Source organism: Aricia agestis, chromosome 4 (genome assembly GCF_905147365.1).
Source record: "Aricia agestis chromosome 4, ilAriAges1.1, whole genome shotgun sequence".
In the NCBI taxonomy this organism is placed as follows: domain Eukaryota; kingdom Metazoa; phylum Arthropoda; class Insecta; order Lepidoptera; family Lycaenidae; genus Aricia; species Aricia agestis.
The window spans coordinates 692,984-712,884 of NC_056409.1; the positions used below are offsets into that span (position 1 = coordinate 692,984).

At 43.8% G+C, this 19,901-nt stretch overlaps 1 protein-coding gene across 3 annotated transcripts in view; it reads left to right on the forward strand.

The window, feature by feature from the left end:
* Positions 1–18,716, forward strand: part of LOC121726391 — a 68,423-nt gene extending 49,707 nt beyond the window's left edge. For all 3 annotated transcript variants that reach the window (XM_042113737.1, XM_042113738.1, XM_042113739.1), the window contains 40 exons: positions 2,072–2,209; positions 2,292–2,503; positions 2,639–2,772; positions 2,856–2,986; positions 3,082–3,300; positions 3,381–3,726; positions 3,838–3,977; positions 4,074–4,301; positions 4,741–4,876; positions 4,961–5,072; positions 5,163–5,381; positions 5,491–5,611; positions 5,722–5,912; positions 6,025–6,163; positions 6,251–6,452; positions 6,534–6,729; positions 6,886–7,083; positions 7,189–7,350; positions 7,679–7,790; positions 7,965–8,215; positions 8,437–8,585; positions 9,004–9,148; positions 9,872–10,015; positions 10,129–10,228; positions 10,416–10,561; positions 10,804–11,010; positions 11,356–11,536; positions 12,041–12,153; positions 12,406–12,553; positions 12,728–12,835; positions 13,440–13,591; positions 13,726–13,853; positions 14,373–14,587; positions 15,329–15,470; positions 15,696–15,793; positions 16,023–16,171; positions 16,379–16,561; positions 16,802–16,947; positions 17,191–17,303; positions 17,690–18,716. In XM_042113737.1, coding sequence (XP_041969671.1) covers positions 2,072–2,209; positions 2,292–2,503; positions 2,639–2,772; positions 2,856–2,986; positions 3,082–3,300; positions 3,381–3,726; positions 3,838–3,977; positions 4,074–4,301; positions 4,741–4,876; positions 4,961–5,072; positions 5,163–5,381; positions 5,491–5,611; positions 5,722–5,912; positions 6,025–6,163; positions 6,251–6,452; positions 6,534–6,729; positions 6,886–7,083; positions 7,189–7,350; positions 7,679–7,790; positions 7,965–8,215; positions 8,437–8,585; positions 9,004–9,148; positions 9,872–10,015; positions 10,129–10,228; positions 10,416–10,561; positions 10,804–11,010; positions 11,356–11,536; positions 12,041–12,153; positions 12,406–12,553; positions 12,728–12,835; positions 13,440–13,591; positions 13,726–13,853; positions 14,373–14,587; positions 15,329–15,470; positions 15,696–15,793; positions 16,023–16,171; positions 16,379–16,561; positions 16,802–16,947; positions 17,191–17,303; positions 17,690–17,881 — 6,546 coding nt within the window. In that variant the 3' untranslated portion in view covers positions 17,882–18,716. The remainder of the gene's footprint in view (positions 1–2,071; positions 2,210–2,291; positions 2,504–2,638; positions 2,773–2,855; positions 2,987–3,081; positions 3,301–3,380; positions 3,727–3,837; positions 3,978–4,073; positions 4,302–4,740; positions 4,877–4,960; positions 5,073–5,162; positions 5,382–5,490; positions 5,612–5,721; positions 5,913–6,024; positions 6,164–6,250; positions 6,453–6,533; positions 6,730–6,885; positions 7,084–7,188; positions 7,351–7,678; positions 7,791–7,964; positions 8,216–8,436; positions 8,586–9,003; positions 9,149–9,871; positions 10,016–10,128; positions 10,229–10,415; positions 10,562–10,803; positions 11,011–11,355; positions 11,537–12,040; positions 12,154–12,405; positions 12,554–12,727; positions 12,836–13,439; positions 13,592–13,725; positions 13,854–14,372; positions 14,588–15,328; positions 15,471–15,695; positions 15,794–16,022; positions 16,172–16,378; positions 16,562–16,801; positions 16,948–17,190; positions 17,304–17,689) is intronic.
* Positions 18,717–19,901: the final 1,185 nt, after the last annotated feature.

Here is a 19,901-nt window from a genome sequence, read left to right on the forward strand (position 1 = left end):
TATCTTTTAAACTTCCTTCTGCTACAAAAACTTCTCTTATTTTATCCAAAATCCTTTCTAGCAAACGTTTCCTTTCCTTGCGATTAGTACTAGAGCTAGACTTTAAAACTTGCTTATTTTCAGTATGGATTTCAGCACTAGTTATCTGAAATGTATGAAAAACATCCTCGTTATCGCGTCTGACGTCTAGACTTTTTTTCCTTGATTTATTTTTGTTCTTTTTCTTGAACTCAGTTGTGGTAGACGACTCTTGATTAGGCATCGAAGAAACACACTCATCTAATTCCATAATGTCATCATCACTATCATGTAAAGTTTCAACGGCTGCATAGTCGCCAACAGTAACATCTCTGTAAGTGGGAGCCGAAGCCCCGTCGGTCCTGGCGTGGGAAATAATAGGTTTAACAAAAAGCATCTCGGGTTCCAATCTGGTCGAAGTCTTATTCAGTGTCTCTTCCTTCATCTTATTTAATGCAAACTTATAAGAGCACATATGATTTCCCATATACATCCGAATATTTCTTTCTTTCTTAAATACAGGACAAGCAGATTTCATAAAAGATAAGTGATTCCCTTTGCAGTTAACACATCTATAACTTTTCGTTTCGCAGTTTTCATGTTTCCCGCTACACTTAGGACAAATTGGGGTCTTAGATGGACAAATCTGATTGACGTGACCGTATCGCCAACATTTAGAGCATTGAGTCACAGGATACATGTAAGAATCTACGGCCATTCGACACCCATAAGCTTTTATAAATTCTGGAAGATTTGAACCTTCGAACCCTATTCGAACGGTTTCAGACTTTATCCATTTACCATCCGAATCTTTCCGTAACAACCTCTTAATGGATAAAATCTTCGTGTCACATTCGAAAATCTCTTTCAATTCCTTATCTTCTATATCAATGTCAATATCCCGGACCACGCCATAACAGTAATGCAACTCATTAGTATTTCTACAAACCCACTCATAATCCTGTGTAATCTTATTATTCAGAAAATTGTTTGCGTCTAGCTCGGATTTAAATTTAATTAAAAGTTTGAAAGGACTTTTATATTTGATAGTTTCTATGCCCTGAATATTGTATTTAGCCAATAGTTTTGCAAACGCTAACTGCTTCGGTAGAAAATCGGTCTTGGCGGTTATAGAAACTTCAAAATTATTACGTAAATTAGCTGGCGGATTAGGTGATGCAGATGGAGGGGTTCTCTGCAGGTTCCTGCGCTTATATCTCGTGACCAGTGTAAAGCCATCATCAGCTAGCGGCTCTGGAGAACTACCTGCTAGTCGCCTTTTGTTGCCTGGCTGCAACATCGCTTCACTTCCAACATCGTCGAGATTATTATGACCTACTGACATACCTGCATCATCCCACTCTAAGTCTACCTCTCCTTCATATTCTCCAGATTCCAGCACTATTATGTTAACAGCCTCCGCAGCCATCTCATTGTGTGCAGGCTCCATCGTACCTTCTTCCTCAGTTTCACTCATAATTACAACACAATGCGGGTAGATCGAAAAAAATAATAATACGAAAGTTTGTTAAAGAAACAAAACTATTCACATAAGTTCACTTTTGATTTGATAATTATTAATAATTATAAACGAAATAATCATACTTCAGAATATTTAAACTCGGAAACAAAAAAAAACTCGCAAATATGAAATGAAAATTGACGTCACAGAGATCGTAACACGGAGCGCGTCCGAACGTGACGGGCGCAAACCCAGACTGGGATTATACAGGTTGTAACAAAACTAAGCGATAGTACTTTAGGGTGTACGTGTGTTCCTTGTAGAGAGTTCACTATGAAAGTAGCAGCGCTGAAAGACCAATTGTTTTCACATTTTTATGGGGAATCTCGTGGCGGTGGGGCGCTTGCCCATACAAAAGTGAAAAAGAATTTGGTCTTTCAGCGTTGCTACTTTCACCGTGAACTCTCTACAAGAAGCACATACACACACTAAAATATTATCACTTAGTTTTGTTACAACCTGTATATATCTCTCGTTTGAGAATTTTTAATTCTATTACATCTATATGTTTAAATGATTTTATTTCTGTAGATGTCGATGCAGCAACCGGTTCAAGAATATTTAACGCTGGAAGGAGATTCTTGGATTGATGTTTGTCAAAAGTACAATTGTAGCAAGCTCTCCTACATCATCTCAGACAATCTCAACAAGACGCTTATACAAAATAATGTAAGAAGAATCTATTTTATAAGCAGCGTTTTTGATAATTTGTACAAAACATTACTATAACCACGTTATACTTTTTCCCCAGCTACCAAAACTGCAGCAGCAAGAATTTTGGCAATTCAATTTCATATCGAACATATTCTACCACGTGGAAGTGGTGCTAGACCATCTAGCGAGGCTCATGGGCGTGGCGAGCCAGCTGGACTTCGAGGGAGTTCTGGCGGGAAACCTCACCTCAATGATAGATACCGGCATACAGATCATGATGGACGATTCTCTCAACAGCTTGCTGTACAGGTAAAAGGATATTCAATTGAGAAAAAAAAAATGATGCTAAAAAATGAAAAGTAAAGCCTAAAGTCTAAAACCATCTCTAAACCATCATGGTAATCAACGCAATACGATTTGACTATCACTTTCACACCTTTGCAGTATTGTAGGTTTGCTGGATGAGCTGCAAGTGATCTTCCACAACACAACGCTGGAGCACGATATAAACGCCATCGCAGCGGGCCTGACCATAATACGTGACCTCAAGCGATATGTCATTGAACAAGACATGAAGGGTAAATATAAAGCCGTAAAGGCCTCATTTGAAATTAAATCCGTTGCTGTTCAGAAGTAGATTTCAATGTATTTCTTTTTTTAGTCAATCTGTCACAGATATTCTCAAATTCAGAAGGCATCGAAAAGGGTTTCAGTCAAATAGGAATCAACAATACCAATTTCTGGTCAATCGCTGCTCCGAGAATACACGCTGGCTACATTCGACTAAAACCGGTAAATATTCCGGAAGCTATAATACCTTGTATTTGAAGCTTCAGTAAATAGGCAGTAAAGGAGTAACTATTTATAACATAGAACTACCTCCTCAGATATTTGCACCCAAATCAGGGAAGTACCAAATTAAGAGCTTCGTGTGTCAAGTAGACAAGATGGCTTCAGTGATCGTACCAGGTAACATCGACGTGGTGACCGTAGACGACGTGTACGGGGCGGTTGCCGATCAGCTGTGCGGAATATCCGACGCCCAAGCCAAGCAGATGATACCGGTGCTGCTGGAGAATTTTAACTACACCTACATATTTGACAAGGTATATAGAAAATAGGCGAATGAAATATAATACTTGTGTTTGGCCAGAACGATAGCTTATTAACTATTTTTTACTTGTAGCTAAAAACGAATCTGCTGTCGAAACTATATAAAGTATCAAACCTAACACAAGAGGAAGGCGACAAAGTTTTTAACAAGTTTGGTGAAATGACGGAAATAATACCAACAGTTCAAAATAAGCTCGGCAATGTTGCGGACTCACTATCTAAAGAGCCGCTGATGATGCAATTGAAGAGCGGTGGATCTTTCGGCGATTTGCTATCGGGATCTGATTTACTAGCAAACACAGGGAAAATGATGTGCGGCAAGCCTTTTCGAACGGAACTAGGACGCTTCTACAAGGCGATAGTTCAACTTAAAGATCAAAACACGAAGCCAGACCCTGCGCAACTTAAAATTATGCCAAGTATGTAAACATTTACTTAATACTAAACTTCGTAGTAATATGGTAATTAATGGTTATATAAGTTATAACTTATAACACACAATTATTGATACAAAAATTCCTTTTCATCAGCGGATTTCTGCCGAGATCTATACACACAGGTAACGAGCATGGACGGTGGAAAGATAGTATGGAGTTACGCGAAGCCGCTGCTCTTCGGCAAGATTTTATACACTCCTGATGTTCCAGTTGTAAAGGAAATCATACAGAAGGTATAAAGGATGCTTCTAATAATAATAAACAGAATTGCATATCAAGACCTCTTCAGACTTGGTAAAGTCTTCTTCATTTTATTTCCCTTGTTTCAGGCGAATTCTACTTTCGCTCCTATGTTTAAACTAGTAAGCATAGTCCACTCCTTCGCCAACACAGTCCCGGCTCTGGAGAAGTTGAGCGATCACCGCGACGGACTCAAAGGCCTCACGGATCTCCTCTCGTCACCGCAATACTCGGAGCTCCTGAGCAATGTCATAGGCAACGTGTCGGCCCCAGACGTCGACGTCGAAAAATTGTTTGAAAGCTTTGGCGATATAAATGTAAGAATAACCTATTTTGATGATATTTTTTTTATGAAATAAGGGGGCAAACGAGTAAACGGGTCACCTGATGGAAAGCAACTACCGTCGCCTTTAGACACTCGCAGCATCAGAAGAGCTGCAGGTGCGTTGCCGGCCTTTTAAGAGGGAATAGGGTAATAGGGGAGGGTGGGGATGGGAAGGGAAGGAAATAGGGGAGGGTAGGGAAGGGAATAGGGTAGGGGATTGGGCCTCCGGTAAACTCACTCACTCGGCGAAACACAGCGCAAGCGCCGTTTCACGCCGGTTTTCTGTGAGAACGTGGTATTTCTCCGGTCGAGCCGGCCCATTCGTGCCGAAGCATGACTCTCCCACGTATAAAATATAAATATAAAAAATATAAAATATAAATATTTTATAGCCAAAAGTATTCTGTAACTAAATATAATTCAATTTGCAGGACATCACAGGTATGATAAAGAAAGCCTCAAACATGCTGAGATGTTTCGACTTGAACCGCTTCAGGGCTGTCTCCAACGAAACTGAACTAGGTCATGAAGCAGGAAAACTAACGCGAGTCCGAGAATTTTCTGCTGGTATGATATTATCAGGATTTAATGCAATACATAAGAAGTTACAAAATATTAAGGAAATTTCCATTAATTGTTTTATTATTTCAGGTCTCGTCTTCATGAACATATCTGAGAAAGATACAAAAATACCTTCTAATATAGAATACAAAATAAGGATGGACATTGAGAATGCACCAACCACTAGAAGACTGAAAAACTAGTAAGTAAAAACTCCTATTATAAAGGAATTATATTGTGCTTTGAAGAAGGTTTAAATTAATTTTAATAACATTTTTGATGTTCCGTGCAGTCTATGGATCCCGGGACCCGAGGCAAACTTTTTGGAAGACATGAGATATTTCCGCGGGTTCATACAAATACAGGATACGATAGAAAAGGCAATCATAGAACTATCCATCAATCAGTCTAGAAGGATCCAGAAGAGAGCAGCAGAAGGTAACGAACAAACGCCGATGAGTTGGGCAACGTACACTCAGCAGATGCCGTATCCGTGTTATATGCAGGACTTGTAAGTTTTCGTGTAATTTACTAACTCATCACTTTATTCTAACGCCTTTTGAATTATATTTTGCTATCAAATCTTTTCAAACTCAACCAATTTGATTTTATCGTTGCAGTTTCCAAACTTCCCTGTACGCGTCTCAAGCTCTCATCGTCGCGTTCTTCTTCTCCCTACTTCTGACGGTGTCGTCTGCTGTGAGGTTCATCGTGATGGACAAGGAGACAGGCAATACCATGGTAAACTTCTGTTCCTTCCTTCATTTAACCTTAACCAGTTTCACAAGCATAAACATCAGGTAACTTATGCAGTTGCATTCTTTAGTAATTAACTATCTTCTGTATTTCAGCTAATGTCAGTGATGGGTGTGAACCTGAGCTACCACACGCTGTCGTGGTTCGTGGCGTGCGCGCTGGAGATGTCGGTGACGGTTGCCGTCATGACCGCCATTTTATATTTCGGCAACGTCTTACCGCGCACCGACCCCAGCCTCGTGTTCGCCTTGTTCCTCATCTATGGCTGCTCTGCACTTAGTTTTTGGTTTGTTTTTAAAAGTTCCTCTTTAAAGTTTTTTATTCATTATAAGAAATTTTCTTTACGCTAAATTTTCATTACGCTCAAGTCACAACTAATTGTTTATTTATTTTTTCAGCTACATGATATCCAAGTTATTTTCGTCGGCCAGTTTTGCAGCAGTTTGCACAGGGATTGCCTTTTTATGCACATTCATGCCTTTCGTCATCATTTTATCTTTGGAAGCCGTTCTAACTAACTCATTGAAAATAATTGTGGTGAGTTTAAAACGAGACCTTTTTAAATCCGTTGCAATATTTAGTAAGATTACGTCACTAAATTGCTCTCGCTTGCTTCAATTTTAGAGTCTATCGTCCTCATCTTCCGTGTGCTACGCGCTGCTGTACCTGGCGCGGTACGAGGCGACGAACGCGGGCGCGGGCTGGCCGCAGGTGTGGGACTCACCCGACGGCGGCGACAACATGAGCATCGGCATCGCCACCTGCATGATCATCTTCGACACCTTCCTGTACTTTATCATCGGCCTGATACTCGATCACTTCCTCGGTAAATCATTATTTCTAGAAATTGAATTCCACTGCTACAGACACGAATCATGGTACTAATTTCAAGTTTTTTGCTTCTCAGGTATACGAACAGAGAGCAACATAACGACTTGCCGAGCGGTCGACGAGAAGCCGGGGGTCAGTATAGTTAACGTGACCAAAGTGTACGGGAACTCGCGCAGTGGGAAGCTCGCCCTGGATGGCGTCTCCATGGAGCTGGTCAAGGGACAGATCACAGCCCTGCTGGGGCACAATGGAGCTGGGAAAACCACTCTAGTGTAAGCCATTTAGCAAAATAGTTTTCAAATTGACACACATAAATCGCTGCTCATATAACATATTCCAAACTTGTCGACACCAGGGGTCCTACCCATGCAGCCTATTTTATCTTAATTTCAGTTGCTTTAATTCTCATTTCTAATTTTTTTTCACAGGAAAATCCTAACAGGTATGCTGAAGCCGACATCGGGTCACGTGATCGTGCGATCAGCGGACGGATCGCGGACGACGCTGGGCGTGTGCCCGCAGCGCGACGTGCTGTACGAGTACATGACGGCGGAGGAGCACGTGGCGCTGTACGCGCAGCTCAAGAGCGGGCGGCCGCTGAGTGAGGTGCAGGACGAGGTCGACAGGTAAATACATTACGAAGGGAATGTAAATGTTATATTGATAGATTTCATATGTCAATAACAGCCCTTCTATTATAACTAGTTGTAATCTACTGACCTTGTTCGCAGTCTGCTGGATGTGTTGTCGCTGGGCGAAGCGCGTCGCGAGGCGGCGTCCCGTCTGTCGGGCGGCACGCGGCGGCGGCTGTGCGTCGCGCTGGCGTTCGTCGCGCGCCCGCACCTCGTGTCGCTCGACGAGCCCACCGCTGGCGTCGACCCTGCCGCCAGGAGGTAAGAGTTAAGACTCATTTCAGGACTTCACACACAGACTAGTGTCACCCAGTTATCGGTTGTCAAAAATCAATCATTCTCTTTTTCTTTACAATTCACGATTAAGTTTAACCCAGGCCAGTTTTTATTTAGATGGAATCTGCTCAGTCTGTTAGAGCTGAGTGGCTCGTGCAGAAGATCCTGTGGATACCACTAATACAGTGCTGGAAAGTGGAAGTTAAAACTGCAACACTAGAATAAGTGCTTAGATGCTCCAAGTATCAAATATGGTGGCTTCGAATATACTCCATAATTATTATTTTTGTTCAAGTATTTTCTAATCTCCCAGGGACATTTGGACGATGATAACGCGTCTGCGCGCGGACCGCACCATCCTGCTGACCACGCACCACCTGGACGAGGCCGAGCTGCTCAGCGACCAGATCGTCATCATGCACAAGGTACCCAGACCAGAATCAAAACCAATTTAAAAAATTTAATAATGATCTGCACTGTTGAATGCCGAAACGGGAGAAGTAAAATAATTGACTTTTCCATACTATGCTGGGTTTTAGAAACATCTATACAATACAAAAGAATTTCTGCATTCGCAACCGATGGCGTAATTTTTACAGGGACAAATCCACACAACGGGATCCCCGATCGAAATAAAACGGTCCCTGGGCAGCGGGTACAAGCTGACTGTCACCTACTCCGACACGAGGAGCGAGGAGGACAGCTCGGAGGAGGTCTGCCTGGAAGAGAAGACCAAGAACCTGCTGGCGACCGCGCGCAGCGTCGTCCGGAACGCCAACCTCGTCGACGCCAACGGCCTCGAAGTAGAGATCAACCTCCCCTTCTATGACCAAGATGGAGTCAGCAACGAGTGAGTACCATCAGTGGTATTTTTGTAATGGCATTCGTATTTATAGGATTTTATGGCGGGTGATCTCTAATCCGTAGTGGCATGCTAAGCTTGCCTTGGGACCCGGGACGAACTTATTCAGAAGGCAATATAATAATATTATGCCTTTAGTCTTCTGAATAAGTTCGTCTTATTTACAATTTTGTTCTCAAATTCTTGTATGAAATTTTATTGTGTTGCAGTTTCCCCCAGCTGTGCTGCACGCTGGAGGAGCAGCAGGTGGCGCTGGAGTTCGCCAGCTACGACATGGAGTGCAGCAGCCTGGAGCAGGTGTTCTACAACATCTGCAACCAGGCCGACGCCGCCGCCGCCAGCGTGCCAACGGATAACGGTACAAAATGCCTTGACCCTTGTATCTGTCCCATTAGCCATTAAACATCTATACATTTCTCAAAACAGCAGTTAGGTTTTGTAGTTTGCCAAAAGACTGCAAAAAATTAAAACGTGGCGGCGCCACGTTTTAATTTTTTTGGCGGCACAAGTTATAACTGCTGCCACAGACCTACATCGCGCTATCGAATTTTTGTAAGTCCGTTGGTATTAAATTAAAATTTGAAAAACGAAAGCTGAAATCAATATAACACTTCGCACGATCGGAAGATCTTCCTTTGTGGCCGCCACTCATATTTCGGCAAAAATACGTTAATGCCGATTTTGCGAGAAAGCTGTTATAAAAGACAACCAAGCCAAAACAGCGAAATATACGATAAACTAGGAGCTAAGTTTAAAACATACCGTTATTCCCTCAGAAGTGTCATCGAAGAGCGCGTCGACGTCGAGCGTGCGCAGCGACCGCACGCCGCTGGTGCCGGCGGACGGGCCGCTGCGCGCGCCCGCCACCAAGCAGCTCGCCGCGCTGCTGCACATACGTTTCCTGCACTACACACGGAACAGGTAAAGAAATTAATTAATAGTTTAAAAATTTTACTCACGCTTTTAGCACGCACTAAGCCGCCATATTGGATTTAAGTCACGTGACTATTTTTTCGTATTCTCAATTCTGTCAGGACCCTTTCATTTGATACCAATATCATATGCGGGCGCCAGACATGTGATCAAATACGCAAATTCGCCAAGTGTGGCACTGACATTTGCCTATTTATGCAAAGTTATTGCTGGCATTTTCCTATTTGTGCAAAGTTTGCTCAAACTTTGAAGCCCATGTCTGGCGCCGGCTATATTTTAAATAGCCTGTCCACCATCTTGGCAGGGCAGGCCGCCATATTGGATTTGTAATGACATTTCTTAGCTAGTCATGACGTATTGTCATCAGAACTCAGAACGAGTGCAAAATTTCATACAAATCGAAGACCGGGAAGTGGGTCAAATTAAGATTTTGTTTTCTTACATACATATTTAGTTACAATTAGTGAAGCTAATATAAAGCGTGTAAAAAGAGAAGCAAGAGAGAAGAGAGAAGAGAGAGAAGGTGACTCCTTCACTCGCGCTCGTATATATTAATGCTATGGCTATATTGGTAAGGCAAAGACTCGTTTCCACAGAAAAAATAGGAGATTAGAGCGCAAGATCTTTATTTTCGTAAGCGAGTCAAGGAGTAGTTACTAAATGGTGAGTTTGGTGACTATAATAGTTGCTAATATCCATCGTGTTGTTCAGATGGCTGCTGTTCCTGCTGGTGGGGCTACCGAGCATCTTCGTGACGCTGGCGATGGCGTTCTCGACGGTGCGGCCGCCCGCCGACATCGAACTGTCTCTCCGCCTCGACAGACACTTGTACGAGCCGACAACTGACTTTGTAGTGTAAGTATGACTATACCGCTGGAGCTCCTGCAGTCTATAGATGTTCAAACTCACTAGTAAATAGTAATACACTTAATTATGATAATAATAGATCGAATGCATTTTAAACACAGGATGAATCCGTCGATACAAGGAGACGGCGACTCGACAATGGCACAGAAAATTTTGGATACGCTCAGATTCGACACAGAGTTCAGAAACTGGACGGAAAAGGTAACAAAATCAAACGTTATCAAAATTGCATAATATAGTTATTATGAAACCTACCTAACTTAATCTTACTATTGAAGTTATTGTCTGGTAAACTACTTTTCAAAAATATCTGGTAGCGACAAAACACTTTTTTTAACTCTTAAGAGCTTACTTTTTACTTAATCTATTATTGACCTTGACTCACCAGGACTCGCCCGTGTGCAAGTGTATGAACACGACGCAGCTCTGTGACGTGACGGAGGAGCCGGCGCGCCCGCAGACGATGGTGTTACCCGACGTGCACACGCTCAACCGCTGGCTCGTCGACTCACAGCAGCTGTACATCAACAAGCGGTAAAAAATGTGACATCTCACAAAATTTGCTGTTTACTGCTTAGCTTAACTAAAATTTAAATGAAAAAAAGTTAATTAATAAAATAAATCTAGGCGATACCAGGTTTGCACCAGCATTAGACTAGTATAGGTAGAAATAATTAAAACTCAAAAAATATGTTAATAAACTAATTAATATACTAAACACTATCCTATGACTGATTTCAAAAAGTCTACAATTTGCCAATTTTCTGCTTACACAGCTACGGAGGTTTCTCTGGCGCGATACGCAACGGGAGCACGTCGCTGGTGGCGTGGTACAACAACAAGGGTCACCACGCGATGCCGGCGTACGTGAACGCGCTGCACGCCGCCGCACGCCGCGCGCTCACCGGCGACGCCGACGCCGACATAGCGCTGCACACGCACCCGCTCAAGATATCAGAGGAGCAGATCAATAAGGACACTGTGTGAGTAGAGGAACCAGTTATGGATTTATGTATAGGCAGAATAGTATAGGCCATGGCCTATGGGCGGCAGAGTTCGTACATAGAGGCGGTCCTGAGAAGAACGTTACAGAAACGGGCGCCAATTTATCGGCGGTAAGTTGTATACTGTATATAGACTATAGGCTACAGTCTACACAACTTTAAAATGGCAATCACAATCGGCAAAAATGGAAGGAGAATGCTATGCTCGATAAGTGATTCCGCCGGTTCTAAACTATATATATTATAATTAGTGTGTATTGCCAGTGAGTAAGACGCGAAAATAAAAAATAAACTTCCTAACAATATGTTCCTCATTCCCGGTAGTTACCAGCACGTGGCGGACGCGGGCATCTCGGCGATGCTGGTGGTGGGGTACTCGCTGGTGTCGGCGGGCGGCGCCGTGTACCTGGTCACCGCGCGCCGCTCCCGCGAGAAGCGCCTGCAGCTGCTGGCCGGCGTCAGCCCCGCGCTCTACTGGGCCGCCGCGCTTATTTGGGATCTGCTGGTTAGTTGGCTGAGCCTTCAACGCGATGATAATATTTGATAAAAGTGACATCATTGCGACAAAATCGGGAGCTTTTTTCCTCTTATTACGCTCATGATGAAACGAGAAATGTAGCTGTGGCGATCCTATTAGAGCACCGCAATCCTAAATTAGGATATTCAATATCGCAATTTATTACTGGCAGAACACAATTTATACAAAGAAACCTTTATGATGTGTGAATTAAGACGTAGGAATATAGGGACTAATAGAATTATTAATGTCTATAATATGTCTACGCGTCTTTATGATAAGCCAAATGATAGCCAAGGGGGTTCTTGAGGTTTAACGCCTCTATGATACACCGACGCTGCGAAACGCCAAACAGCGGTGAATCGATATGCTGTCTCACTCGCCACACGACAATGGCTTATATTGCATTTCGCTCTATTCCTGTTTCGCAGATATTTGGCGATTCGCAGCGTCGGTATACTAGAGGTGTAAAGATCTTTTTTTGTTCCGCAGATGATCCTAGTGAACATCGCGATCAGCGCGCTCATCCTGGAGCTGTTCCACTTCCCGGTGTTCGTGGAGCGCAACAACCTGCCCGCCATCTGTATACTCATCTTCTTGTATGGGTAAGGTTTCTTGTACCAGACCTCGCTGTGCTACTGATTTCTCCACACTTTGCAGATATCTAATTTCATGATAGGAAAAAGGTCCACTTACGTTAGCCTAGGTTTTGGTAATCATATTTTGTCGAAGAACGAGAGAAATGCATAAAACAAATCTTTAGTTAATTTGACCCCAGCCTATAGCTTCCTAAGGTATACATAGAGTTTTATGATAGAATTCAAGGACACCCAAGTAATTAATACATGTGTATCCAGATACGCGTGCTCCGGTCTGGTGCACCTGCTGGAGAAGCTGTTCTCAGAGCCGAGCCTGGCTAACATGATGCTGTTCTGCGGCAACTGCTTCGTCGGCCTGGCCGGCATCACCGTGCTGCTCATATTGGACATCATATCGGATTCTGACGTGAGTATAGAGCTATATAACAAAATTAAATCCTTTTTGAGCTTACGATAACATAAAACAAACACATACGATTGCGAACCCTCGCAAAGCAATGCAACAGCCAATGTGCTACATGGGTACGTTTTGAAATAAATCAGCAAACTTGACATGAATTGATTGGGCGTTTGATTTCAGGCGACGGACAACGCGCGCTGGGTGTTGCACAAGGTGTTCATGCTGAGCCCGCAGTTCGCGCTCGCAGACGGCCTGCTAGAGGTCGCCAAGAACACCATTCAGGCACAGGTTAGTCTCCACATAAAATAATATTATGCTATTGGATATTATTACGCAAATATTCCGTCAACCTATCTCGCCACTTATACGTTTACTACCAAGGGCGTCGCCAGGGGGGGGGCAGGGAGGGGCAGCTGCCCCCCCCCCCCCCCCCTAGAGACTCTAAAAAACGTTGCCAAATATAATGCAAAAGCAACGACCACTATAATATTAAAATCTGGTAATAGATGTAAGGCTCGTAGTACAAGTGAAAAGTTTCATGTGCTGTCGACTTTACCTACAATTCATACGTACTTTTCTCATTTATAGAGAGTGAGTAAAGTATGAATTGTAGACTGTAGTAGGTAAAGTCAACTTGCCCCACCCTGCGCCATCGGCTGGCGACGCCCTTGTTTACTACTGCACTAAATGTTTACAACTTTTCGTCTTGGCGTCTTGTTGTTACAATTCAAAATATCACGAAAGTTTTTCAAATCAATAATTTTTATTCAAAGTAAGTATGTATAAACATAGTCGTTTTGAACGTCGGAATGTTTTTCGAATCGTTCTATAAATAACTCATCTCCTATAACCTTTCTGTCGTTCCCGAGCTAACATGACGTGTCACGTATAGGTGCTGGGCCAGTTCGGTCTGGACACGTACCGCGACCCGCTGTGGTCAGATCTACTGACGCTGCACCTGTCGGCGCTGGTGGTGGTGGGCACCGCGCTCATCGCGCTCAACCTTGCCGTCGAGTATGACTGCTTCGACTCCCTGATGCAGCGGTAATCAATTGCTTTTACAATGCTCTAAGAAGTTTCATATTTTTTTTTACATTAAATTAGTACCTACCTAATTGTCGGCATATGACTATACCTTCTGAGCAATATTTTTCCTAATAATAGCTGTCTTGTATCAGGTTCCGTCGCAAGCGTACGGCGGCGCACGAGTACGCCATCGACAGTGACGAGGTGCGGGCGGAGGCGGAGCGCGTGCGCTGCTCGTTCGAGCCGCTGCGCCTGCGCACCATCGGGAACATCAACGCGGGTAACTGCACTATACACTTGCAAATACAAAACTAATAATAATAATGATTTATGATGCTTTGAAAGGTCAATATTTATGTAAATAATTATGTAACACTAAATTACGCATGTGTAAATGCCCCAGCACGTGGTGACGAAGGAGCATTTTAGTGCAAGATTTTTTCCACTCCAATTGTTTGATAACAAATCATTGCTCATATTATTAATATTTTGCTTTACGTGGGAGAGCCATGCTTCGGCACGAATAGACTGGCTTGACCGGAGGAATAACACGTTCTCACAGAAAACCGGCGTGAAACAGCGCTTGCGCTGTGTTTCGCCGAGTGAGTTTACCTGAGGCCCAATCCACTACCCTTTTCCCTTCCCTACCCTCCCCTATTACCTTATTCCCTCTTAAAAGGCCGGCAACGCACCTGTAGCTCTTCTGATGCTGCGAGTGTCCATGGGCGACGGAAGTTGCTTTCCATCAGGTGACCTGTTTGCTCGTGTGGCCCCTTAATTCATAAAAAAATTGTCACAGGTTACGTGGTAACAGAAACTGACATGGATCCCGCGAAGACGGGATCGCTGAAGCGGTGGACGACGTCGTCATCGCTGCGGAGCGGCGCGGGGGCGGGGCTTGGCGCGGGGGGCGGGGACGCCGCCGCCTGCGTGCACCTCAGCCGCGTGTACCGCACCAGCGACGGACACAAGCACGCCGTCAAGGACCTCACGCTCGGCCTACCGCGCGGACAGGTAGATACCAGCTTCTAGGTTTAAGCCTCGTTTCCACTAAGCAACAATTCACGCGCAACATGCTGGACAACAAGTTGCCCAACATGTTGAAAGTCAGCGCGGGACTTTTGATGAACAACGTTGTCTGTCTACGCATCTACTTTACGTCAGTCGTCGCCAACATGTCGCCAGAGGAACTTGTGTTGATTTTAGTGGCAGTGGTTATAATTTTTTTTTATAGTATCTGTGAGCAGTATCCCATAGACGTTCATAGTTTTGGTACAGTTCGCTTAATTTGAGCACTTGTTCGTTAGACCACACTACGGACATTCTCTCCACTTGACGACAATTGATGCAATTCTCTTTAAACAAACAACAAGCCGCGCATCATGTTGCGCGTCAGCTGGCAACATCGCGCGCTGTTGTGCAGCGTTGCCGTACATGTTGAGCGTCACGTGTCGCGCGCTAAATGTTGCCTAGTGGAGACGCGGCTTAAAGCTTGTTTAGTCAAACTTTGTGTACGTATGTGTGTGTGGCGAAAGATAAGCAAAAGGTCAGGAGCAGTGTCAAATCATTTCTTTGAATTAATATTTCAGTAAAGGTATACGATGATATTACTAATACCGTATATTGAAAGAGACGTTATAATATTATACATATTCTATCCTTATCCGTGAAGCGACTTTTCCAACTTATCAAACAAAAATCTTACTCTATACTGAGTGTGGACTTTACTAATAAGAGATATTATGTGTGTTACAGTGCACGGCGCTGCTGGGCGAGAACGGCGCGGGCAAGTCGACGACGTTCGCGATGCTGACGGGCGAGCTGCGCCCCACCGCCGGCCTCATACACCTCGACGGCGTACCTGCCACGCCCAGGGACCTGTGTCGCGGCCTTATTAGTGAGTAGCATGCAGTTTGTCTGTCTGTTTCCATTCCAAACCGCTTTTGATATAATGATATTGAGACAGCACGTTTTTTAATCGTGAAAAACGTGCGATTATCGCACGATAAACGAATTTATACGCAAAGAAGATCGAGCAACAATCAAGTCAACTATTTATACTCACCGTTTTAGTTGCTGGTTATTTCCCACATAATATCTATAACCTGATGTTTTCCTGCAGGTTACTGTCCGCAGCAGGACGCGATCGATCCGCTGTTGACGGTGCACGAGACGCTGCGCTTCTACTGCCGGCTGCGTGGTATAGATAATGCTGATGAGGTATGTTATTTCTTCTTATACAATATACATATTGTATTTATTACATAGTAGTCAATTAAAGTCATATACATTTTCTTTAATTCAAACTTCGTAGATGTTATTTATTTCGTTGTTACGAAAGAAAATGTTTGATAATATTATATTGACATCTTATGATATTAGCATATCTCAGACATACGCTAGTGAGCCTAATATCACAAAATAGTGACTTTAGCTGATGTTTGAGCAGGTGATAAGGCGGACGGTGGAGATGTTCGACCTGAGCAAGTACACGGGGGTGCGAAGCGGCGCGCTGAGCGGCGGCAACAAGCGCAAGCTGTGCACCGCCATCGCCTTCATGGGCCGCACGCCGCTCGTGCTGCTCGACGAGCCCACCAGGTAACAAGCAATGTGCTAGTTCATCTAAAACTTACGTATTGAGTAGAACAATAACATAACATCAATGTAGAATTTGTCTTAGTACACCTAAAACTTAGAATTTTTATTATACTGGTATTGTTATTGTTTATAAATAAAATCCGTTTGTAAATTATTGTAACGTAGCGCGTAGTCATTAAATTTCTCATCAGCAAAATATGTTTACAGCGGCATGGACCCGGGTTCTCGCGGGTGCGTGTGGCGCGGCGTGTCGGCGGCGTGCGGCGCGGGGCGCGCGGCGTTGCTCAGTACGCACGCGCTCGCGGACGCTCGCCGCGCCGCCACACGAGTCGCGCTCATGCGCCGCGCGCGTCTTCGGGCCGTCGCGCCGCTCGATCACTGTCTCAAACAGTAATTATTTTTTTCAAATCATAACTTAATAATTAAGATTCAATATTCATCCGAAAGGAGGGCAACGCCACCCCACCATTTGAACGATGAGACCCATGGGAGTTGGTGCTATGAATTTTCACTTGACTAGATATTATAAGCAGGTGTGCACTTTACCAAAAACAGAAACTTCTCAAAACCATTCTCTCTACTTTTTAACATTTAGTTATTAACATTTAGTAATTTGTGTTTACTTATCAGGTTCGGCGGCGGCTGGGTGTGCGCTTGCCGCACGGCGGCGGGTGCGGCGCGCGCAGCGTGGCGGCGCATCGCGGCTCGCGCACCTGCTTCGCTGCAGCTGCTGCACGACACCGCGCTGCACGTCGTGCTGCCGGAGGTCGCCACAGGTACGTACTCCACCATTTTTTCTTCAGAATTATATTGTATAATTCTGCTAAGCAAAGCTATATTAACTTTTGTGGTATTTTATTTAAAAAAAACTTAAAGAATATAATAGAATTATATTCTTTAAGTTTTATTATTGATTGAATCAGATAAAAGAACCCCGTCGTTTGCTTTGTCGAGTTTAATAGAATTTAAATTTAAACTAGCTTTAAAGCAATTTTAAACTGAATGAACTTGTCTAACAGTGGAGGGCAAGGAGGTGCGCACGCGGCTGTCGGCGGTGTTCCGGCTGCTGTCGGAGCTGCAGGCGGCCGGCCTCGTGCGCGACTACACCGTCAACCGCACCGACCTCGACCAGGTACTATACCACTGGTACTAGTGATATAACTCATAATATACTCAAACCCTCGATGATTACTACTTACTTTAAAATGGGGAATATTTTATATTTTGTACCTATACACTATAATAATATTATACACAGACGCACATATCCGATAACACGTCACACGTAAAAAAATCACGGATAAGCTAAGCGGATTATAGTAGTCGCGACACTTAACGGTATAATTTGGCAAAAATCTTCTCCAAAAGTTCCGTACACACAAAACAGTCACTCCAATACAATCTCTTAGGTGACTTAACTTGCCGCTTGACTTTTTGATGCCAGATGCTGCCACCCAAAGTTAAAACTTTGTGAAGACAACAGCTGTAGAAACGTTAAATATTTAACACGAATTGCAGATGTTCCTGAGCTACTCGGACAAGCAGACGGTGGCGCTCGAGGAGTGGGACGGCCCCCACGACGGCCCCCACGATGGCCCCCACGACGGCCCCCACGACGGCCCCCACGACGGCCTCCACGACGGCCCCCGTGACGGCCCCTGCGTCGGCCCCTACGGCACTCGCGACGACGACGTGGTCACGGCTCTGTGATTACGCCGCTGTGACTAGGATTATGACGACCACTCCAGCAGTTATTCACACCGACTAGGAAAATAAAAATGATTATTTATTTTTTTCCGAAACTGACTTTTCCGAGGTTGTAAATAGCCTTCTAAAGTGCGGTCGTCGTAGTCACACATAAATGTTATATTATTCCTATCTCATTGACACAAAAAATATGCGTATGCGAGTGAAAGAGTGAGAATAAATACATAATTTGTGTGTCAAACCACAAAACCATAAACCATAAAATGAGAACGTATGAGTTGAATCCGCGTGCTCCGCGGCCGCACTTTAGATCTTTGGTGTCAACGTATTATATTTTAGAAAATTGAGATAGATACAAGCTGCTGGAGTGAATAGATAGATAATGTTTGCTCAATCGTTTTATGAATCTCAGGCCCTGTATACTGATTTTATTTTACTGATATAACGTGCAATCCTCTTTATTTTAGATATTTTCGTTTTATTATTACAATTAATAAGTTATTTTTTTTAGCTACATTTTGAACATTATTTATAACTTAAAAATCATAATATAACTTTGGTTTCATCTTCAACAACGACCAAAAATTCTCTTAGATTTAATATAGTAGACTTAATGTAGATAGGGAAGACATGACAGAGAATAATGAACAAGATATCTTAAGATTTTTTATAAAAAAATACGTACGTGGACCAATGTTACCTAAATAATATTTTATAGCCAGTATAATATAAGTGTAAAACACTTGTAAAATATTATGTTGTCTAGAGCGAGGAGACTGTGATATGTACTTATATGTTTTACATTGTGTTTAAATTAAAACATTTTTGGTATCGGAAAGATGACTATTATTTTTGTACCAATCACAATGACGATTTGTGCACGAAGAACACATACACACCCTAAAGTATTATCACTTAGTTTTGTTACACTCTGTATATACTGACGCGCTTAGAAAACTTCGATAGCGCGATGCAGGAATGTTGGGCTGATTGTGGGTACCGCCATATAACTCCCCCCCGAAGACCGGAGGTCGAATCTTGAAGTCTTGTCGCTAGAGTCGCCGGTGCCAGGGAGTCCCAGTGAGTCGGAACTGTGAAGCTGCTGCACGGGATCCAGTGCGGAGGGGCGGGGAGTGATGATGATGAAGGAGGCGTGTTCTGTCGAGGGTCACCAATGTGGGAATGCGTGGCGGGCGCAAAGGAAGATCTTCCGACCGAGCGAGATGTTATACTTGGTCAGGCCGGAGCCCACGTGATTGTCCCTCAAACACACCGTTAGGTATTATACACATAGAAAGACTCCAGTGTACGCAGCCTTTCTAGACCTATCAAAGGCGTTTGATTTAGTCAAATACAAGGTCCTCTGGACTAAATTGCGAAAGGCAGGAGTACCCGAATCGCTCATCTGCACTTTCGAATATTGGTATAGCGAGCAAACTAACCAGGTTAGGTGGGGTAGAGAGCTATCCGAGGTGTACAAGCTTGAGTGTGGCTTGAGACAAGGTCACTTCGCCTTCCCTATTTAACATCTACATGAACGATCTGATTAAGGAGCTGAGCAGTACCGGTGTCGGCTGCTCGATTGATGGTGTTTGCATGAACAGCATCAGTTACGCGGACGACATGGCGCTGCTTAGCCCGTCAATCAGCGCGCTCAGGCGCCTGCTATCTATTTGTGAGACCTACGCGAGTGTACACGACCTTCGGATATAACGTCTCCAAGAGTGAGCTTTTGGTTTTTAAGGTGGGTAAAGCAAAACCTGTGCATGTTCCACCTGTTACTTTAAATGGGGCCGCGCTTAAAATAGTATCGAAATTTAAATACCTGGGACATATCATAAACGAGGACCTCCGAGATGATGATGATATTGAGAGGGCAAGAAGAGCGTTAGCCGTGCGCTGCAATATGCTAGCCCGCCGGTTTGCGCGGTGTACAGTGGAGGTCAAAATTGCACTTTTTAAAGCTTTTTGTCAACCACTGTATACATGCGCCCTGTGGGTGGCATATACGAGGCGGGCGTTT